This window comes from Rhinolophus sinicus, linkage group LG05 (genome assembly GCF_036562045.2).
Source record: "Rhinolophus sinicus isolate RSC01 linkage group LG05, ASM3656204v1, whole genome shotgun sequence".
In the NCBI taxonomy this organism is placed as follows: domain Eukaryota; kingdom Metazoa; phylum Chordata; class Mammalia; order Chiroptera; family Rhinolophidae; genus Rhinolophus; species Rhinolophus sinicus.
In genome coordinates, this window is record NC_133755.1 from 83,078,184 (window position 1) to 83,093,620 (window position 15,437).

The 15,437-nt window shown below is 50.8% G+C and overlaps 1 protein-coding gene and 1 long non-coding RNA gene across 2 annotated transcripts; one reads left to right on the forward strand and one right to left on the reverse strand.

The window, feature by feature from the left end:
- Positions 1-4,339: 4,339 nt before the first annotated feature.
- CLPS (colipase) lies at positions 4,340-6,849 on the reverse strand. Its single transcript, XM_019738717.2, has 3 exons — positions 6,691-6,849; positions 5,060-5,182; positions 4,340-4,615 (listed from the first exon to the last, which is right to left on the reverse strand). The coding sequence occupies exons 1-3, from the start codon at positions 6,772-6,774 to the stop codon at positions 4,484-4,486; spliced, it is 339 nt and encodes a 112-aa protein (XP_019594276.1). The 5' UTR covers positions 6,775-6,849; the 3' UTR covers positions 4,340-4,483.
- Positions 6,850-6,883: 34 nt separating this feature from the next.
- LOC141571636 (uncharacterized) lies at positions 6,884-13,122 on the forward strand. The gene is made up of 3 exons (XR_012496559.1): positions 6,884-6,954; positions 10,301-10,496; positions 11,774-13,122. It is a non-coding gene; the product is annotated as an uncharacterized LOC141571636 (long non-coding RNA).
- Positions 13,123-15,437: the final 2,315 nt, after the last annotated feature.

Below are 15,437 nucleotides of genomic sequence, written 5' to 3' on the forward strand. Positions count from 1 at the left end.
GGGTCAAGATCCCCTTTTTAACATGGGTTTCTGTTCTCCAGGGTTCATCTCAACAAACCCTGAAAGTAGCACCATAAATGCGCACAGCTAGAAGGTCTACTCTGCCTTAGACTCACCCCTCCTCTCCAGCCCCAGGAGTTCTGCTGTGGCCCCAGGTGTTCCTGGAGGTAGGTGGGCTGAGGCAGCCTCTGAGCTGGGTGTGCAGGATTGGTGAGTTGATTTGCCCATGAAAGGATTTAGGAGAAGAGCTAGAAGGGCACTGAACAATCCTAAGGATCAGCCTGGGGGAGGCAACCAGAGACACAAACTCTGAGCAGTTGGGTGAGGGGGTCCTTTATGCCCAGGTTCCTCTGCTATGTGGAAGCAGATGGGCCCCAGAGCTGGGCTGGGGTGGAAATGGGGGCTGCCCTTCAGGGCTGAGGGCAGAGCAGCTGCTAAGGTCAAGGTCAAAGTCCCGCCTTTCCCAGATGTTCCTGGGCCTGTATAACAAGTGTCGCTGACAGCCAGACCTGACTTGTGTATTTCCAAAGAATGAGAAATTGTTTGAAATTGTCTATGGCCATTATAAGAAAATTGAAAAAAAAATAGGCCAACTAAGAAAAGTTTTTTTTTCTAATGTTTCTTCTTCCTTGCCTCCTGCCCCTCCTCCACCCATCCCCATGTCTACCCAGAACTCTGTGTTCCTGCCCCTGATCCCCAGAGCCTCTACCAACAGGGGAGGGGCAGGGAGGGAAGGATAATGCTCCATCACTGAAATAAAGAGTTTTCAATGTTTGCTGCCTTGGAGCTGGGCGCTGGGTGGGCTCAGCTGGGCTGGGCATGGGACAAGTTCCTGGGGCAGTGAGGAGGTCGTGAGGAGATGAGGAAGGAAACAGGAAGAGATTCTCTTAGGCTTGGGTTTGTCAACAAAAGTTTGTAGCCACCAATCCAATGCCAACAGGCGTTCCCAATCTGGGGTGCAGTAAAAGGAGAAACTTTATTCAGATGAACAGTTTGCAAAATGGAGAGAAGCAGCCTCCTGGGGAAATCATAAGAGTGCTTTGCCGATTATAAGACAGGAAGGGGTAGACAGGAATGGACTCCAGGGGGCTGGCTCCGCCTTAAATTTACATAATAATGCAAAGATTATGATAACAAGTTTAACAGCACCTTCCCCCATCCCAAAGGACAAAGCTGAACACAATAGAAGATTCTACTACAGGCTGAAGCAAATTACATCTTGGTTAGAAAAGTATAAAACCCCAGCTAAACAGAAACTCAGCACATCTGTCTACTCTAGACTCAGCCGCCCTTCCCCCCTCCCCCCCCAACTCCTCTGCCGGTGCTTTTCTTCTTAAATAAACTTTCTAACTTCTATTCCTTTGTGCCTCATGAATTCTTTCACAACCCAGGAGTGAGCAACCACCACAGCAGAGACAAAGGGGAAGCCTGCTTTTATAGAGAAAGTCCCTGTCCCAGTCCCTGATTGGTCTATTTCTATGCAAATAAGGAATCCAAATTTGCAGTCTTATTGGTCCAAATAGCACTGTCCTGATTGGTTGGAATCACGTGTTCTGATTGGTCATTATGGAGCTGCTCTGATTGGTCAGTAAGGATGCAAATGAGGATATTGGGCAGATCTCAGCCCATTGGCTGAAAGACAATTCCAGGAACCCCCTTCATAATGGTCAGCTCAAATGGCAGAAACACAGAGCAGGAGGCTGACAGTTCAGTCTTTGGCTTTCCCCTGAAATGAAGAATGTGTGAGAAGCTCCTGTCAGCAATGGCTGCTAGACTCTGATTATGAATTTGAGCCCAGTTAATTACAAGGAGTCCTTCTTGGCAGGTATATTCCTTCTCGGGGTCAACAGGGTCTTTCTCCTGTTGGAACATGAATAAAAGTCCTTCAGAGGAGACTTGAGCTCCCTGCTCCACCCCAACCCCTTTCTGGCTTCAGCCCATGCCATAATAAGCTCAGTTTACATCTGAGCTCTTGGTTCCCTGACCTTAAATTTCAGAAATGTGAACAAAAGTGTACAAAACAAACATGTATACAGAATTGAATGTTTATTGAGCACTTACTAGATGCCAGGGGCCACGCGAGATGCCTTACACACATGATCTCAAATTCTCCAAAAATCCTTTAAGGAGTAGTTACCATTATCATCCTATTTTACAGGTGGGGAAACAGGGATTGAGGAATGCTGACATAAGAAACATCCAAACTTGTGGAGAATTTTTATAAGAGTTTATTTGAGCCAAGCTCACAACATATGTGGGAAGCAAACTCTCAAATGCTCCAGAGAATAACAACTTTGCAGTTTTTTTTTATGTGTTTAAGATTAAGGAGGGACCATAAGGAAGATTACATGAGGGTGGGAGAAAGCAAGGTGGGAATTGGATTACAGGCTAGTTAAGATTATGTATGTTTTAGAAGTATTGGTCTGAAAGGGGGCATTTTAAAGGTGAGTTAACCTAGATGCACAGAAACAATGGACAGGGCTGGCCCAGGTGGCTCAGGTGGTTGGAGCTCTGTGCTCCTAACACTGAGGTTGCCAGTTCGAATCCCACATGGGTCAGTGAGCTGTGCCCTCTACAGGTAGATTGAGAACAATGGCTCGATCTGGAGCTGGGCTGCCGTGAGTGGCTGCGGTGAGCTGCCGGCCAGTGGCTGGTGACTGACCGGCTCAGCTGGGTAGAGTGCAATGCCCATAACACCAACACGGGCTGGTGTCCTGCGTCCTCCACAACTAGACTGAGAACAATGGCTTGACTCAGAGTTGGGGAGTGAGTGGGGTAGGGAAAAAAAAAGAAGTGAATGAATATAGATCTCCCCCAGGGCTGAGTCTAGGCACCCAGGAGTATGACCTACCCTTGTCTCAGGACTGAGACCCCTACTGGGCTAAGGTGTTGAAAGCCCCTCTGGTTGAGCACTAATTCAGGCGTGGCAGACATTGTTACCAGCCTTTGGCCCCGCCCCCTCCCTTGCTAACAGAACCCCAGTATTGTTTGGGTAGTATGTGCCCAGCACCAGGAGAGAGATCATAATTAGTCTAAGCCAGTGATGGCAATTCCATTCCCTTTTCCCAATAGTTGATTACCCAGCCTCCCTTGCAGCTGCAGATGGTCAGGTGACCTCGTTGCAGTCATGGAGCTATGGAGAAGTCTGCCTGGAGGTTTTAGGGCAAGACAAGAAGGTATGCTAGGATAAACACTCTGCCTTCACCGCCTATCCCACCCTTAATCTACTCCATGCTTCCTAACTCAGAACATGGTGAGAGGATAGGAGCTGCTATCAAGGCATTTGCCAACTGTGAGAAGGTCAAGAGAACTATAGATCTGCCAGCACCCAAACAAATGCCAGCACTGCCTATCTCTAGATTTCTTGATTCATGAGAAATATACGCCACTATTTGTTTAAGCCATAATTACTTGCGTTTTTTGTTACAGCTAAATCCAGTCCTAACTCATAAACCTCATGGTTATTCAAATGATTCATGGATCCTTGAACTACAGAATCCTGGGCCTGGGAGAGTATCTCAGTTTCATTTAGTTTCCTCTCCCACATTCTTGGTGTGAATCTCCTCTCCAGCATCCCCACCGAGGGGTCAGTGAACCTCCACTTGCACATCTTAGAGATGGGGTCTGCCTAAGGCAGCACAGGTTTGATGGCTCCAGGGGGCATGACATTTTCATATGAAGCCAAAACGAAATTTCCTGCAATTCCAGCCAATTGTCTTGGTGATGGATGATTGGGAAAGAACAGGAAATCGTAGAAAGGGTGGGGTGATGATAGATGGGTTTAGTGCCAGCTTTTTGTGAGATTGGGCAAGGTACTTCACCTCTCTGAACCTTAATTTCTTTTATCTATGAAGTGGAGACAATAAACTCTGCCTCCCAGAATCGCTGTGAGGATTTGCGAGCACAGTAATTAACCCACAACGTTAGGGGTCTGACTCTTTAACACATGGGTTGAGTCCGATAGCTGTCACATCTGAGAGTTGGGGCCAGAAAAGAGGTGTGAGCCCAGGACGGGACAGGTAAGCTCTGATGCAGAGTAAAAAATATGGGTCATTATAACTCCTCACCAGAGGGTTGTGTGTGTGTGCACTTGCCTGTCTGTCTGAGAACTCGAGGGGCAAGGAGAGCATCCCAGGGAGATGTGATTGCTCCCCAGAAATGGAAGGGTTCCCAGCCTGCCGGGGTCTGCTTCACAACTTTGTCTCCAGTCTGTCCAGCCTCATCCTGCCTGGAACCAGACCCATCCCTCCTTCCTATATGACGCCTACCCCGTTGAGGCAAAGGTTTGACGGAACATAAAGGAAGGCGCTGATTCAGCAAAAACATCCAGGAGCCTGGGGAAGGTTTGCAGGAGGGGCTTTAATTGCCAAGAACCCAATCAGAAAATGGAGGTGGTGGTCAAGGGGGTGGCCAGCCAGGCAGAGACAGTGAAGGAGGAGAGCCTTCTGTGGGCTGCGCTGCGGGCAGGGCTGGGTGGGTGGTTTCATTCCAGGGAGCGTCCAGCATCTTTGCAGACGCCAAAGTTGGTGTTGGTGATGGAGCCCACGATAGACTTGTCCACATCACAGCTCAGGCCCCGCTCACAAGGACACTTGTAGTAAACCCCATAGAGCGTCTGCAGAGACATGGAGCCAGGGGCTACTTTGGGCACCAATTGCCACCTGCCTGACCCCAAGAACCAGACGCAGCCGGCTCTTTTCTGATGGTGCCTCTCCTGACTGCCTCCCCAGGGGGCGCTGTGGGCCTGGAGGACCCAGCGTCTGGTTCCCATTCCGGCTCATTTGCTCCTACTAACTAGATCTCTCTGGGGAGCCTCGTTTACCCATCCATGAAATGGGGACACCAAATCCTTGCCCCCATCCACCTCACTGGTCAGTTGTGAGTGTCAAGACAGACCACGGGATGGGAAAGTGCTTTGAAGCCTGTTAACCTCCCTCTCACATCTCAGCATTCCAGGTCCATCCTCTCTGATCCCACCCCAATTCTCCAGGGCCCTCCCCTTCTGGACAGCCCCTCTCCGCTCCCACCACCACCACCACACCCAACCTCTGGCACCCACCTTGGCGGAGCACTCGCTGTTCTCGCTGGCCTTGGGTGCGCAGCGGGCCAGGCTCAGCCCACTTGTACGGTGGCAGCACTTGCTCTTGCACTGGGCGCTGTTCAGGCAGAGCTCACCCTCTTCCTGCCGGGAGCAGCCCATCAGCCAGGGGCCCTCCCCTCGGTCCCTTCTCCACCCAGACCTCCACGCCTGGCACCCACTGCTGCTGACAATGCCTCCCCTGCTTTGGGGGTGCGTGTGAAGGAACCCACCTCCCGGGCCCTGGTGGCCTCTCTGCCCACCTCACCCCCATTCACTTGAGAAACATGCAGTGTGATGCCAAGAAAGCAGCCCTGGGCTGGGGGCAGGATGCCTGGGTTCTAGTGCCAGCTGTACTACCAAGTCCCTGGGTGACCCTGGGGAAGTCATTACCCCACTGTGGGGACAGAGCCAGGAGAGCAGTTTCCAGGCTCTCGGCCTCACGTGGAAAGGTGTTGGTTCGGGTAGTGGATGGCCATCAGCTGTGGCTAGTTGGCCATCAGTTGTAACCAGTTAGCCATTAGCCACTGACATAACTGCTGTGGCTTCACTAGGGGCTGGGTTGGTTAGCAGAGAAGCAGACGGTGGATTGAGGATCCTGTGGATCCTACTTCCCATGTCTCACCTGGCCGCCAATGAAATGGGGGTGCAGGAAGACCCCTTGTTAGGATACTGGCGGATGTTTGCTTTTGTGTCTTGACCAGCCGCCATCGAGAATATATTGGTCTGACTCCCCTATGTGTGGCTCCGTTGTTCCTTTTTGGCCTCACCATGTCCTGTGGTCTTGTGTGGGGAACGGGAGCTGAGTCCCTGCATTACACCCACCCTCTGCCTCAGTGTTCCCATGGGATATGCACATGTGGCCCAAAACAGGGTCCAAACCTCTCTGGGTCCCACACCCCTTTGAGGACCATTTCCCTGGAAAACTCCTCCCTCCCCCCCCCACAGAATTTTACACATAATCTCAGGGGGAAACTGAGCCCATGCATGGTCCTGCGTGAAGAACCTCTGGATGGGGTGGATGGCCCTGAAGGGCTTTCCCATGTCTGCTCTCGCTGGACAGACCGTGTGGGGCAGTGGGGAGAGTATGGCTGGTTCCATCTGCCTGGGCTCCATCCCTGCTAAACACTTTCCAGCTGTGGGATCTCAGGCAGGTTGCTTAACCTTCCTCTACATCAGCTTTCCATCTAAAGTGGGGCTGATGATAATACCTGTCTCGTGTGGTTAGTATGAGGACTAAATGCGCAAATACTCTTGAGGCATTTAGAACTGTGTCTGGCATGCAGGAAGTGTGTGCTCAAGGTCAGAAGCCAGAATCACTGGGGAGCTTTTGAAACCATTGGGCCTTCTGCGCCCGAATTCCCAGGACAGACACCTAGGGCTCTGGCTTTTTAAAAGCTCCCTCAGCCAGGTTGAACCACTGCTCTGAGCTTGCACTATGCTGATCAGCCTTCCTGGGGCCCCTAAGGAAGAGGTGCAGGGCAGGGCATGGGCGGTAAAGAAAGAGATGCCTCACTTCGCAGCCCCAGGTGGGAACATCAGAGGTCAAGAACAAAGCTTAAAAAATCCCCACCTGGGGGTTCAGATGACTCCTCCCCTGAAGACCCTCTTACCAGGCCGATAAAGATTCCCCGGGGGTCGGGAACTGCATAGGCCACAGCGAGAGTGACAAGCAGAAGTACAAGGATCTTCTCCATGGTGAATGGGCAGGTAGGTAGCAGCCGACTGGTCAGGTGGCAGAAGACAGAGCCACTTGAGATGGTGGGTCTATAAAAGGGGCCCTGTCCACATGTGACCCACGCTTCCCACCTCGCAGGGCCTGCCGTGAGCAGAGGCCCAGCTGTGACCAAGCTGCTGGGGGGAGGGGTCCTGATAAGGTAAGTGGGTGGCAGCTGGGCACCTGGTACCTTTTGCGTGTGTGGGGTGGTGGTGGGGGTGATATTGTATCACGGTTAAGAGTGTGGACTTTGGAACACGTTTACGTACAAGTTATTAGCTGGGTAAGTTATCTGTTCTGAGTCTCAGTCTGCTTATCTGTCGACTGAGGATAATTTCAAGTGAATGAATGTATGCTATATATATATTGTACATGTTAATAGATGATATAGAGCCCAGAACAGGGCTTGGCACATGTAAGCAGAACGTTAACTGCTCTTATTGTTGCTCTTATTTACCGTTTCCCCGAAAATAAGACCTAGCTGGACAATCAGCTCTAATGCATCTTTTGGAGCAAAACTTAATATAAGACCCAGTCTTACATTATATTGTACTATATGAGACCTGGTCTTATATTATAGTAAAATAAGACTGGGTCTGATATTAATTTTTGCTCCAAAAGATGCATTACAGCTGATTGTCTGGCTAGGTCTTATTTTCGGGGAAACATGGTACCTCTAGTGCCTTAAGCTCCTTGACAGGGCTGGGACTAGGGTGAGGGAAGAGAGGCATCTAAGGAGTAAGCACCTCTTTAAATTTACATCCTAGGCACTTCCCTTGCCACTCCCTATCCAGCCCTGCTTTGGCCCCACACAAACCCAGGTATCTGGCAGCGTCAGGCTCAGGTGAGAAGGGGTCCCAGCCTCCCCACTGCTCAGCCTTCTCAGGCCCCCTTGGGGATTTTAGGACAGGCCCAAGTCCCTGGGGCTGACCAGCTTTGCACCCACCTGGCCAGGGGAAGTGTATTCTCACTCTGGGTGTACCTCCTTCCGCCTTCACACCAGGGGCCTGCCCCTGAAGTGATTTCAGGGGCCCTTAGGAAGTCCTTTTGAAACGATTCTCTCCAGTTTCCTTTCCACTTTAGTTAATATCTGCAATTCCAGCATTTAAGACTCACCCCTTTAGTTCAGGCTCCCACTCACCCTGTCCCTACCCAAGGCCACGTGTGAGTGGGAGGGGGTCTGTGAGCCTCAGCCCAGGGGCTGGAGGCTGGGAAGGCACAGCTGCCTGAGTGTGCTCAGGTGTGGGATCAGAGCAGTTTTCCCAGGACAGGCCACTGCAGCCAGGGAACCCTTCCCCAGCCTGGGAGGTGGAAGACAGCTCCACTGTGGAGCCCCAGATTGGGGTGCTTCGAGGACAGCTTTGATTCAGACAGACTTGGCTTCAAAAACTCAGCACTAATTAGCTACATGACCTTGGACAAGTTATTTACATTTGTAAGCTCCCTGAGCCCCTGTTTCTTCATCTATCCAAGGAGGATGACGACTCCTTCATTAGGTCAAGATTGATTAAGACAGTGTGTGTGGAACCCCTGTGGAGGGGCCTGGCACATAGTAGGTACTCAGCCGGAGTAACACCACCCCTTATACCACTGGAGGGTGGAATACAAGGGAGCAGCTAGATGAACCAGCCAGGAGACCCTCAAAATGAGAGAAACCCATCCAATTCCAGAGACCCGGAAATACCATGATGAAAGGAGCACCGTCCTCACTTGTTTTTATAGAACTCAGTGTGTAAAACCCCTTTTCCCATGAGCTCATTCTGGCCCCTCCTGCTTTCACCACCCCCTTCACTCCAATACTCCTGTGAGCTGAGCCACAGGGATGGTAATTATGGTTCCCTTCTCACAAGTCAAGACTCGGAGCCTGGGGAAGGGAGAGAAGAGCTATCTCTATGTGTGAATGGAGCTGTGAAAAATGCTTCAGTCCTGTCTGTAGCTGATCCCTGCTAACTTTCCAAAGGAGAAAGAGAGTTTTTTCCACTATAAGTAGGATATAGCCAAGAGAACTTTAGCAATGTTTGTGCTTCTGTCGTGCGGGAGACCCTGCTCGCTGCACCATTTGTCGTGCAGGGCAGCCTGTGGGGCCTCTAGTCCCGCCCCACCCCCCCCATAAGAACGCAGGATATGGTGAGGCCAGAAAGGAACACCCACGGAGCCATAGGTAGGGGAGTCATACCACTATAGTCTCGCTGGAGGCTGGAGTCACACGACCTGCAACCTGCTGTCCACTTCTCTGCCTGCCAACCGACCGACTCACTCTCGACTGACTCCCCAGCGCAGCCGCGGCAGTTATATCAGGGGCTAATTGGCTAACTGGTTACAGCTGACGGTCAATCAGCCACAGCTGACAGCCATCTACTACCCGAATTAGCACCCCTCCACGTGAGGCCAAGAGCCTGAAAACTGCTCTCTGGGACTCTGTCCCCACACTCCACCCCTGCAGGGTCTCGCCTCACAATCTACGCGACAAGCGTCTTCCGTGAGGGTCCCTGTGCGAGGAGCCTGGAGGTGGATGCAATATCCTGGACACAGCCAGGCTCTCTGGGCACAGCCAGGGTTTCTCAGGGCACCACCAGTCCTTCTGGGCACAGCCAGACTTCCTGGGTTCAGCCAGGGCCTTGGATCTTTTCCTCGTTCACTGCCCAGCCACGTGACTTCAGATGGCGGAGAAGAGAGGGAGCTGCTTGCTCTAAATCTGAAAGAGAATCAGATGTTAGCAAGATATCATTGACATAATGAAACAAGAACACAGAGGATGGGCGTCCCACTGTGCCAAGTCCTGGGCTACGAGCCCGTGGCAGATAGTGGGGCTGTGCAAGTATCCTTGCAGAAGGACTTGAAAAGTCCACTTGCCGCCCGTCCCAAGTAAAAGCAAACTGCTCTTGACACTCGGGTGCAATGTCAATGGAGAAAAAAAGCATTGGCCAAGTCCACTACATAGTGATATGTTCCCAGGCGGACAGTCAGACGATCTATCAAATCGTGTATTGAAGGTACTGCCGCGTGCAAAGGTGGCATCACCTTATTTAACTCCCTATAGTCCAGTCACTCGCCAGGTCCCATCTGGCTTCTTCTTTTTTTTTTTTTTTAAGATTTTATTGGGGAAGGGGAACAGGACTTTATTGGGGAACAGTGTGGACTTCCAGGACCTTTCTCCAAGTCAAGTTGTTGTCCCTTCAGTCTTAGTTGTGGAGGGTGCCGTTCAGCTCCAGGTCCAGTTGCCGTTGCTAGTTGCAGGGGGCGCAGCCCACCATCCCTTGTGGGAGTCGAGGAATCGAACTGGCAACCCTGTGGTTGAGAGCCCACCGGCCCATGTGGGAATCGAACCGGCAGCCTTTGGAGTCAGGAGCATGGAGCTCTAACCGCCTGAGCCACCGGGCTGGCCCTCCCATCTGCTTCTTGACAGGCCATACTGGGGAGTTAAAGGGACTGTGTGTCGGCCTCACAATATGTGCCTTCTCCAATTCCAATATTGTACAACCAATCTCCTCCTGTCCTCCTGGCAGGTGATACTGTCGCACTGTAACCATGCGCCAGGGCTGTGGCAACACTTGAGGAGGGTGGTGAGCATGCCCGCGTGTCACCGCTTTCACCACCCGGATCCGGAGATGGAACTCTCCTACCGACGTCTGTAAGCTGAGGCCATGTAGCACGTCCACCCCTAGAATATACTCCGGAACAGGGGAGACATACACCTTGTAGGTACGAGGGGGAAGCCTTCCTATACCCAGTGGTAAGGAAACAGCTTTTACAGTCACAGTCTTTCCCCCGTAGCCATCAATGCAGATTGCTGGTCTGGGAAACAGTTCTGGGTTCCCATAAACAAAACTGCAGTCTGCACCAGTGTCAACTAGGGCCAAAACCCTCTGCACATTAGAAGGGGACCAATGTATGGACAGTTCCACGTGGGGCCTCCGGTCCCCGCTTGTCCCCTCTGACCGGGTACCTTGGCCCCACCCCTAATCAAGCTGAAAGGAGTCGGCCTCAAGTGGCTGCATGAAGTCCTGGAGGGACAAGGGTCGCTCCCAGACTTCTCCTTTAGGCTTCTCCGGAATTACTGTTCTGGACGCAACTGTTTCCAAAGTTCCAACAAGAGTGCATTGGGTTGTCGGTCTATTTTTCCCCTGATCGACCCCTGCTGCCACGAGATCATGCCACATCTGTGCGCGTGTTACTCTCTGAGGCCCGCGACCTCGCCCCTTTACTTTTGATTTGGGCTTCCAGGTCTCAACTGTGCGGACCTCCTGTCTAAACTTCCTTCACCTCTGGCTTTCAACATCCCCTAGGGTGGCCATGGCAGTTTTAACTTCACGGATCCGCTGCCCCACATAGGGCGTAAGAATGGCAACCAAGGATCCAAAAGCACTCGCAGGTGCAGTATCCAAAACCAGATCTCTCATGCTGGCAGTAAAAAGCTCGTCATCTGGGCCCTGCATGTTGAGGTTAAAAATAGCATGTCTCATACCCATTTCACGGATTATTTGCGTAAATTCTGTATATGACTGCCATTGACTCACAGTGTCTGGCAGCTCGCCAGCCTGTTCCCATACTGTGCGTACCGCAGCCATGAGCCACGCCATTAGAGAATGGTTGCCCTGGTCTTGGCCAACCTATGGCAGTTCTGCAACCTTTGTCGCAGGGACGGATGCACTGTCACAAAGGCTAGCTTTTCTATCTCACCTGGGGAGCAGAGAATGTTGTCTGCTCCCTCATCCCATAAACTAGCAGCCAAGCCGAGACTGGCTCTCCAGGGCTCTGTCTGTACCGCCTCCCCAGCTCCTGCAACTCAGTGGGAGTGTATGGGGTGTAGGTTGTGAACTCAGTCACAGCTGGGTTGCCGGCTGCAACACCCCTGGGGCCCAAATGTTGCTCATGCTTTACCTTTTGTTTCAAGATTGGCCGGGCTTGGGGGTTGGGAGCTACATTGTCTCCACTCGCCTCGCCTCAGAGTCTCCACTGTGGGGCCCCTCTTCCAACAGGCGGACCTGGGCTTCCAGCGCCTCCAACCGGGACACCTGGTCAGGCACCTGGGCCATTTCATTAAGCACATTTTCCATGTTGAGACTCAAGGCCTTGAGGAACATCCAGCTCACGCGGCCGGCTGTAGCCTTCTCCTCCTCTGGCAACCACTCAGCTAGAATCTGCAGGGCCCTCTCCACGCTGGCCGGAGAGCCGTCCATGTCCTCCCACCCCTCCTTGGGGGTCCAACTTCTGAGAACAGTGGCCACTGGACACCATATACTGTGTGGGGGCCACACATCCTCCTGCCCAGAGTCAGACTCCATTCCTACCTGGTTGGAATCCTGTTCGCCATGCCAGGTGTCTGTGGGTGGAGGCCTCAGTGCAAGATGTCCACAACCCTCGGAGCCTACAGCAGCAGCACATTACTAAAAGGAAGGTGATGCCTTCTATGGCCTGGAGGGAGGTGTACCATCTGGAGGCTCGAATCTCCCAGGCAGACCGCGCCTCCCATTCCGGGCGCAACTCCTCTCGGGCCTTCTGCAACTAAACTTTTACACGCACAAACTGCTCCACCATGCTTTGGTAGGTTTTGGCCGGCACCATATCCTGCTCGCTGCGCCATCTGTCATGCAGCCTGCGGGGTCTCTGGTCCCGCTCCCCACATAAGAACGCAGGATATGGTGAGGCCAAAAAGGAACACCCACGGAGCCATAGGTGGGGAGTCATACCACTATATTCTCTCTGGCGGTCGGGGAGACACACGCAGTAGTAATCACATGATCCGTAGTCCGCCATTCACTTCTCTTCCTGCCAACCAACCAACCAACCAACCAACGCAGCCCCGCAGTTACATCAGTAGCCAATTGGCTAACCGGTCACCCGAGCTAGCACCTCCCCACGCGAGGCCGAGAGCCTGGAAACTGCTCTCTGGGACTCTGTCCCCACACCACCCCTTTCCCAATCTAAAAGGTATTTTGCTTTGGGGTTTCCCTCTCAAAAAAGAGCTGAGTTCTGGTTCCCACATGCAGTCATATGGGTTATGCTCACAAACATAATACTGAATGAGAAAAGCCATAGGCAAAAGAATACAGACTGTGCAATTCCATTTAAATGAAGTTCAAGAAGAGGCAAAACTCACCTATGGTGATAAACGTCTGCAGGGCTTCCTCTGGGAGGAATATTGACTGGGAGGGAGCAGGTGGGCCTCTTCTGGAGTGTTGGAATTGTTCTAAATCTTGATCTGGGGGTGTCAATAGCATATATATAAAAATCTGCTTAGTAGGGTGCTTCAGATTTGAGTATTTTACTATATGTAATGTTGATACTGTACCTTGATTAAAAAGCAAACAAACAAAATGGAGCAAAATTCTCCCTGGTCAAGTTTTACCACCTGGGATGGTGGGGGTTGGGATTATCATGCCTCCTGCTGAGTGGCATTGGGATGCAGTCTCTATAGACCTAGGAATGTGGCCAAATCTTCTTGGGCATCTCCCAGTCTCCATTCTCCAAAATCTGCCCCAGACATAGGGTGGGCCTCTGGCAGCCATGCTAGTCAATGAATCCATCTCTGCTCTCCACCACAACAGACTGGATAAGGGACTGACACGCAAGCCCCTCTCCTGGGATGTAGACTTGTGCCCAATGTCTCGCCTTCAAGGTGACCTGAAACACGGAATTAGGGAAGCCCAGGAAGGCAGTTTTCTGATGTACTGATGAAGGAATGGAGAAAGCTGGTCTGCAGAGAGAAGAAAGAATGGATTGGCCATTCAGGAAGAAGCAGTGGCAGCCATACCCTGACTTCCTGATGGATTTCCAGGTCCTGGTTACACACACACACACACACACACACACACACACACACACACACACACACGCTTCCCATAGTGGGCTGAATTTCTGCCCCGTGGGGCCTGAAATGCCCCTGTGTTCCTATAACATATCCCCTTTGCTTAAGCTACAGACATAGATGTCTCAGTTCTGGGAGGAGCTCACAGCTCTGGTTCAAGGTCAGATATGTGACAATCCTGTAGTCAGAGCAGGGAGCAGACAGGGAATCCACTCAAGATTCAAATTCCATAGAGACACTTAGCCTTGTCCTCCAACCCCCGACCCATGACCTGCACTGGACCGAAGCGTGAGTGAGCTGGCTGAGTCTCATGGCAAATATTTGTTTCAATTTCTAAGAGATGTCAAACTGCTTTCTCAAATGACTGAACCAAAGTGCATTCCCACCAGCAATCTTAGGGTTCCAGTGGCCCCTCATTCTCACCAGTCCTTGGCATTGTCAGTTTTTTTGTGTTTTTTTTTTTAAAATTTAGCCTTCTAATAGGTGTGCAGGGATACGAGGTCTGACAATTAAGTTCATGAACTGATCCTAGAAAAAGTGCTGCATACCTCATTGCTGAATATCACTATGGTCACTTTCGAAGTACTCCCCTTGGGAAGCTATGCACCGATGCCAGAACCTAGTCCACCCTTCAAAGCAATTCTGGAACTCTTTCTCTGGAATGGTCATCAGAGCTGTCATTGTATCACCCTTGATGTCCTGAATGTCATCAGAATGTCTTCCTTTCAATATTTCCTTTATCTTCAGGTAAAGAAAGAAGTCACTGGGGGTCAGATCAGGTCAGTAGGGAGGGTGTTCCAATACAGATATTTGTTTACCGGCTAAAAACTCCCTCACAGACAGTGCCGTGTGAGCTGGTGCATTGTCTTGATGCAAGAGCCGTGAATTGTTGGTGAAAATTTCATGTCGTTTTTGTCAAACTTTTTCACGCAGCATTTTCAGCACTTCCAAATAGTAAACTTGGCTAATTGTTTGTCCAGTTGGTACAAATTCATAATGAATAATCCCTCTGATACCAAAAAAGGTTAGCAACATCATTTTGACTCTTAATTTGGACTGAGGGAACTTTTTTGGTCGTGGAGAATTGGCTGATTTCCATTGTGCACTTTGATGCTTTGTTTCAGGGTTGTATTGGTACACTCATGTTTCATCACCAGTGATAACACAGCCCAAAACTTCGCCTTGCCTCTCCAAAAGGTCTTGGCAAACTTCAACTCTCCTTTGCATTTGTTCATCAGTGAGCTCCTTTGGGACCATTTTTGCACACACCTTTCTCATGCCAAGATTTTCAGTTAAGATTTTCCTGTTTCTCTGTTGATGCTTACTTGGTCTGCTATGCCTCTCACAGTCAGCTGACGATTTTGATGCACAATTCAATGACTTTTTTGCAATGTTTTAATCAGTTCTGCTTGTTACTGGCTGCCCTGACCTCTTTTCATCAGTGATGCTTTCTCTCCCCTTAGAAAAATGTTTAATGCATTTGTACACTGCCGTTTTCTTCATGGCATTGTCCCCATAAACTTGGACTAACATGTCCCTGATTTCACTTCCACTCTTGCCAAGTTTAACAAGAAATTGAATGTCTGTTCGTTGCTCTATTTCAAGCTCAGACATTCTCGTGATGGCACACAAAAACACGCAACAACAATAATGAACGCCACTCAGCAATACACCGCCACACGTCGACATGAACACAGCTGTGAGACACTGATATACCCAGGTTATGAAACCTTACCGAGCTGTTTGTACAGGGCTGCCACTGTAAGTGCACAGTGGCAAGTTTGCAAACTTAATTGTCAGACCTCGTATATCATTGTGGTTTAATTTGCATTTCC